General features: G+C 45.6%; 1 protein-coding gene across 3 annotated transcripts in view; it reads right to left on the reverse strand.

Annotated features, from left to right (window-relative positions):
- The window catches only part of NR5A2 (nuclear receptor subfamily 5 group A member 2), an 87,586-nt gene extending 80,178 nt beyond the window's left edge, over nucleotides 1-7,408 (reverse strand). The window contains exon 1 of one of the 3 annotated variants that reach the window (XM_085068290.1): nucleotides 7,124-7,408. In XM_085068290.1, the coding sequence (XP_084924416.1) occupies nucleotides 7,124-7,187 (64 nt within the window). In that variant the 5' untranslated portion in view covers nucleotides 7,188-7,408. Of the gene's footprint in view, nucleotides 1-1,304; nucleotides 1,456-7,123 lie in introns of those variants that run through there. The other 2 variants (XM_085068288.1, XM_085068291.1) reach the window with 2 other exon arrangements.

Raw genomic sequence — 7,408 nt, forward strand, 5'->3', positions numbered from 1 at the left:
GGCTCTTCCCTCCTGCTCGGGGGCTTAGTGTCATTCTGCCGGGGAAGGGTTCGGACCGAGTTCCAACTATACATGGCAAAGTCACTCTGCGAGATGTCGCTATGGATGAAAATACTTTGTGGTTATTACACATCCACATTTCTCCGAAGTAACAGTTCAGGGCAGTACATATTATAAATGATACCTGGTCCCTTGTGGCCACATTTAATTTAACATGGAGTTCTAGCTCTCACGATTGCCTTGAGCAACCTTAATTACCCTTTCTTCTAATCTCTTCTCCATTCCTTACCAAGTTCTCCAAACTTTTTTTTTTCTTTTTTTTTTTTTTAAATGCAATTTCTCTCCTGAGTTTGCCTGCCTTGTTCTGACTTTGCCTGAAGGTCTTGATTGACGCGTGTAATTATAATTATAAAAGATGATGGCTCGGGGAGCCTCCAGCAGCCTTGATTAGTACAAGGAGCAAGACCTGGAATACGTTATACTTCCCTATTTAAATGTATGTACATTTACATTAAAAAAACCCTACTCTCTAATGTTAAATAATCTGAAGCTTTTCTACTTCTTTGTTTCCAAGGTAGAGGCTTGTGTGATGATATTTCAAGGCAAGCTCCGATTTCTTACAGCTTCCAAGAGGCCATAGAAGCTGAGAAAATTTCAAAGTCTCTTTCCCTAAGCCAGAGGCATTTCCAACTTGGAGGGTCTGCTCGATGAGAAACAAATAGCATGGTCTCTCCAAGCTTTGTGTCGGGAGGTGTCCCGGAGAAGGTTTGATTTACCTTCTCGGCAAACTAGTGAAAGTGAACTTTTATGGCGTGGGATTGGGGGGGGGGGGGGGTAGCTCTTCAAGAAAAACTTCCCAGAAGCAAATAAAAGAAATAAATTAGCAGAGGACTGAAACTCTTCTGCTGGGAAGTCTAAATCCAAAACAGATAAAAAAAGACTTAAAGGGGAGTGTTTAAGGAGAGAAATATGCATCCTGTCTACCTTTCTCTCCCGCTGAACATTCCCGTTTGCCGCCAGCGCAGAGCCCCTTTGAGCCATCACTCAGTGAAAACAGTGATTTCAGCCTGGCTTGGGGAGGGAGTCAGCACCACAGCACCGCACATCCTGTCCCCGGCACAGCGACGCAGCCTCGGGCACAGGCTGTCACTGCCACGGGCACACAGTGGCGCGGCCGCGGGCGCAGACGGGCGCGGCCCCGGGAAGTGCCCCGGAGGAGGCAGCGTGCGGCACTGCGGCAGACACGGGATCCCTGTGCACTTGGGAAAGTTCAGAACGCGAGTTTGCTGCTTCACCTCACACACCTCTCACGCCCAGCTTTACGAGACTGTTTACACCAGGAAAAGCATGGCCAATATAGGCTTCTCCTCTTCTCTCTTCTCTCTTCTCTCTTTTCTCTTCTCTTCTCTTCTCTTCTCTTCTCTTCTCTTCTCTTCTCTTCTCTTCTCTTCTCTTCTCTTCTCTTCTCTTCTCTTCTCTTCTCTCTCCTCTCCTCTTCTTCTCTTCTCTTCTCTTCTCTTCTCTTCTCTTCTCTTCTCTTCTCTTCTCTTCTCTTCTCTTCTCTTCTCTTCTCTTCTCTTTCTCTCCTTTTCTCTTCCTTTTCTCTTCCTTTTCTCTTCCTTTTCTCTCTTCTCTTCTCTTCTTCCATCGGTAGTTGTCATTATCAGATCACCCCTACAGCACGAAGGGCAGAGTACCTTGAAACCTTCCAAACGCCGTAGCCAACGGTCTTCTCTCATCACTTTGCCGAGGCAATATTTAATTTAATTCCTAGGGATTCATTAAATGGAGGTTGCTAGTGCTTCCGACTCAGGCTTTAGAAAACAAACTGTCCCCACTACAAAAAAAAAAAAAAAACAAAACCAAAAACCCAAACCAAAACATACAAACAAAAAAACCCCCACCCACAAAAACCCAAAACATCAAACAACCCAGAACAAAAATCCCTAAGTCACAAAATCAACCCATCCCAAACACAAAAGTACACTTCCCCCCATTTTCTCCCTTTTAATTTTTTTTTATCCACTGTCAGCAAAACAGAGTGGGTGCCTCAGAATGAAATACTTTCATAGTAAAATGCACGCCACACAGGATCACGTCTGTGCCTGTTGCCTTTTTTTATGCAGCTAATCATTCACTGCTGCTTTACGGAGACATCGTTCCCTCTCTGGTCCGGCATGGACAGCCGTTTCTAAACAGTCAATTATTGACCGAGAAGCTATTTTTCAAGCTCGGCCAAGCTTCTGCCGCCCGCCGGAATGCACTGCTGCCTTATGAACACCTGGTAGTAGCGTGATGCAGAATGACAGAAGACTCCGGAGAGAGGAGTGAGCGGGGCCAAGTGAGTGGTAAAGCGTCGCTCTGATTGCCTTTCTTTTATTGCTAAGTGAGTCATCAGTGAGGTGTCGTAACACTTCACCGCGTCCCGCCGCCGTCTGCTCCGTCCCGCCCGGGTCGGGGCGCGGGGCCCCTCCGTGCCCCCTTGAGCTTCGCCCGCTCGGGGCGCGCTCCCTCCCGCGGGGCCGTCCGCACGCGTGTGGGCAGAAACGGCCGGGCGCTTCTTGCTGCTAGGCACCTTTCCGACCGACATGCTGCTGAGCTAACTGGAAGGCGTGGAAGGGCTGAGGCATCCCCGGGCGCCCTTGGGGGCGCGATGAGCCGTGCCCAGAGCTGGCGGCAGGGCTTCTCTGCATCGATTCCTTCAGCAGCGAACTGCAGTCTGTTCCACGCGACACTTAAAGATCCAGTTTTCCAAACGGGGACTCTGTTAGAATTTTCCCCCCACCCGACATAAATTACACGAATTCTGTGAAGAAAACGCCTTCTAGTCCCGCACTGCTGGACCTGTTGCCTCTAATGGTGCGACGGGGAAACGCGCTCGCTCTGATCGCTGCTGTCTGCCGCGGGGGTGGCGGCTTCCCCCGCAGCCGGAGGCGGGGAGCTGAATCCATCAGCGGGGCCGCTTTCCGCGCCCGCCCGCCCGCCCAGGAGCGGAGCCGCTGCCCTGCGGCGGCCGAGGGACTCCCCGGACCATCCCGACGCTCCCCTCCGCCGCCCCGATCCCATCGCCCCTTCCCAGCACTGATAATTACTTTTCTGATGAGGCTTTGTTTCTGTCTGTGCTGCTCTTTTGGAGCCGAGTGTAGAACGCCTAGTTAAAAAGCTAGAGCTTAGTCTGGAAATAGAACTACAAATATATTTGTATATACAGCAACGCTCCTGTCAGGGCTGAGAGCCGGTCTCTGTATCATAACAGATAATTGATTTCTATCCTGCACAGACAGGCTTAAAAATGAAATTTCTTTTGCTGAGGCAACTGACCTTGATATGCTGTTGGAAAAAAAAAGATGGTTTAGGTCTGCTTCTTCCCTCCCCCTCCCCCCATGTTTCAAAGCTTGGAAAACTTTATTTAAAAATAATTTTATAGCTGATCTTTATAATGAAAAACGTTTAACCTCATACATATCTATCAGTCTCAGGATTTATCCACACATAATGTAAAATCATAAACTATGAGAAGATAAACTAGGCATAGTTTACATTGAAGAATCTTGATAAGGATTGTGCACATATGCATGTCTGTTCATTGCACATAAGAATGTATTAATATATATTAATATATGAGGTTGCATATCTATGTAATATATATAATGTACTCATGTAATATGTGAGTAAACTCTAGACATTAATAATGATCTGTCATGAGGAGTTTTAACGGGTTTCCCCACAAGACAGACTAGCGCAACTGCTGCTGCAGACAAGTCTTCCTTTTCATCCTGTATATTTAAGACAAGTTTGAGAGCTGACCTTTAAATTACCCACATGAGCAAGTAGCCTGAGGGGTTTTGTTGGTACTGGAGGTTTTCCCTCATAAGACCACAGGCATCATTGTTACTTTGCCTCGTGTATTTTGGTATTTAAAATCAGACTAACTGGAAAAAATTGGTTGTAAATGTAAATACTGATCTTGTATATAGCTCATTTGCAGTATAAGCACAGGAAAAGTGAGAAGAAAATTGATAAAAGTAAAGAGTAACAGCAAAAGTCCAATGACATAAGAAAATATCCTATGGCATGTCTTACAGTCCTCACACAGCTCAGAGTGTTCACTTCTGTGGAAGCTTTGCCTGCATAATTGCTGGCCAAAATCCTAATCCAAACTTTTAAAGATAGTATATGCTGTCTTTGTTAATCACATGAAAATGCTACTACTCCTATTACCACTAAACATAAAAACTAACTTTGCCAAACTCAGGAGCCCTAATTATAATACTGTTAACTGCCTGAGGACATATATTAAAATCAGGAAGGCAGTAAGTGTTCTACATGCTTAAAAATTTTGCAGTTGGAAACTACAAGTATTTTTCCTCTTATCATTTTTTTTAGTTAATGAAACAGTTATTTCTGTTAAATAATCATAACTAATGCTTATAAAAATGGCATGGTGTCCCTGATGATACTAAGACAAGAGGCTGATTAGAGAAAAAATGAAACTAGTCAAGTACCTTTGTATTGCCTCAGAATCTGGTAGAAGAAAAAAATCATGGCACTTCCATAAAAACATTTATAAGCCCATGTGGTGTTTGTCATCTGGAAGATAGGATGTACTATAAAGAATTTGTGAATTCTAGCTGCCTCTTTGATCATATGACTATAAACCTAAAAGCAGGTGTCAACAACCGGTAGTGCCCACTCACACTCCAGCTCCAGGATGGTTGTGTTTGCTCTCCAAGGGAGAGATCTTCTGCTATTTATATCAATGGAGTCTGATTTGCATTCATGGGAGCTGGAAGATGCCCTCCTTTCTGGGAGGATGGTGTGACACGTCACTGGTTTATAACAAAACCAGATAATATCACCAGATGGGGAAATGCACAGGGTGCATCCTGCAAAGCAGGAGCTCCCTGACAAGGGCAACTCAGCCTCTGTGGTGGGAAATAGCAAGTGTCCCTGGTCTGAGGGGCTGGTGGGCTGAGGGTGCAGAGGCTGTGACAGCCTCTCACAAGCTTACCTGCTCTTCCTTGCTTAGAAGGGAAAAAGCAAAGGAGATGCCAGGAGGGACCAGACAAAAGCAAAAGGCTAGGGATAGGATTTATACCCTTAAGAGCACATGGCCCTGCTGCTGATTGTACTTATACTCTGTGAGGACAGCTTGTTTTCCTAAAGAATTACTCTCCAGTGCAAATAAAAACAGAATTTGGCTCCTTTCTATTTGGTTCCACCAGCTCCGAGCAGAGGCTCTCAGATTGGTGCTGGTTACATTTAACCCTTACAGGCCCACAGTGATCAGTTTACAAGGTTGAATTATATGAGCTCTTCAGGGATGCTACCATGAGTTCTGGCTGAGCAGAGTCATGCAAGGACAGAATCCTCTCCATGACTCAGAGTACACAGGATTTTGGAAAAGTTTCACAAGACTTAAACCTGCTTCTTTCTGGGCCATGCTTTGTGAATCTGTCCTGGTATATTCAAGATACAGCATGCGTATAAGTGGTATAGTGACAAGAGTCTCTGCTACTCCCACCAATCTGTTTTCTCATATCCACATGATTTTGTGAACTGAGACCTGCTAGTCTTCTGGGAACCATGAAAATGGCATTTAATTGGTCTAAATATCAAAGGTAAGTGTCTTGTTTTCCCTTCTCCTGGGGTTGCATCCTTTCACCCTGAGAAACCTTATCTGAATGATCACTCTTCAGATACATGAGATGTATATAATTATTTTATTGTCCCTCAGGAGAGGGAACCAGAGAGTCCCTCCTTGTCAGCCAGAAAGAGCAAGAAAGCAAAGCCTATCAGGATAGCTGGACTTGCCACATTATCCATGTATTTCTGGGGGCAGAGCTGTGCAGAGGAGCACCCCACACCTGTAGGGAAGCATGGGGCCTCTGAGGAGACATCTGGCTGAAATGGAGTTGGGTCCAAAGTGGACCCAACTTTCCTGCGAGAAGCAGCAGCTCCACCCAGAAGATAAAGATCAGCTATGTTTGAGGATATTTCCTGCAGCTGTTGCTGTGCCCTCCATCCCCACGGTCCCGAAGCCTCCCTTGATGGCAAGGTGCCCACATCACACCCAGCATCAGGGCAAACTCCTTGCCTGCCATGTGATGACGCACTTTGGGGCAAGAGGAGGAGAGTGTGCCCTGATTCTGCATGTGGGCCAAAGATCCCTTCTTTCATCCCTGCCAGGAGCTGCTGTGCTGAGGCACAACCTTGCAAAACCCTGGGCTGTGGAACCTGCAGCGCTGCTGAGCTGGCTTGTGAAGAGCCTTCTGCTCCATGAAGGAGAGGTTTCCCATGGTAAGCCTTCTCCAGCCCTGCTTGGCCCCAGTCTCAGCCTGGGCACAGCCTGGTGGGACAGGGGATGCTCGCCTTGGCAAAGGAAAGATGCCTTGCTCCAGGTGTGTGGTGAGAGACAGAATGGCCTGAGACAGGAAATGTGTGGAGAAAGGCAGGGAGGTGGTGGGGACATGCAGCCACTGGGGCTTGGCCACTGCCACCAGAGTCTGGGACAGCCTGGGACAGCTGGCTGTGCAGTGCCTGCAAGCCAGAGTAACCTGTGCCTGATGGCTTTCTGACAGGGAGTGGGTGCTGTTTCCATATGCTACTGAAAGTATTCACTTCCTTGCTGCTCTGAAGTCTTCATTGACATTTATTATCCAGCCCACCCTGACTGAATGACATATCTTAATGCTTAGCTATAAGGAAGAATCTGCATTTGACAGGAACTACAGTATTACAGAAAGGACACAAAAATATTCCTGAGGTTTTCTTCAACACAAATTATTGGGCCAGAAGCAATTTAAGTCTAATTTTTGCAAATGTTTCTACATGCACACACACAATTTCACAATTATTATCAATTGTAATAGATAAGGATACTGTTAATTATCCAATTATGTATATTTGATAATTGCATTATCTCTAGAGAAAACTGTTATTCTATGGATCATCATCTGTTTTCTTATATTTTTACATGACATTGTAAAATTTTCTCCCGCCTAAACATTTGTGCAAATTAACCATGGGCTTGCCCAATTGTGGTGATTTTTTCAGTCTGGACAGCCACAAACCTAATATATTTATGCACAGTCTTCAAAACAGTTAGAAAGCTGCTACTTACCAGCTGATGTAAGTCCATGTTTTATAGATTCCTGTATGATGGCTGTGTGGGAACCAGAAGACATTATTAGGTGTAAATATACCGTGCCCTTGGGTACAAGGTGTACAGCATTGAGTACAGGAGAGGTGCAGCCTGTAAACTTTTCTGGCCTTGAGATCCAGGCTATAATAGCCTCCAGTGAAAGTCGGTGTGATGAACAACAACAACAAAAAAATATCCAAGAATTCAGAAAGTAACAAGCATGTCTTTGAGTGGACTCTGTACTTTTTCCAGCATTAGTGACCT

Source organism: Lichenostomus cassidix, chromosome 8 (genome assembly GCF_008360975.1).
Source record: "Lichenostomus cassidix isolate B80296 chromosome 8, HeHo_3.0, whole genome shotgun sequence".
NCBI lineage: Eukaryota > Metazoa > Chordata > Aves > Passeriformes > Meliphagidae > Lichenostomus > Lichenostomus cassidix.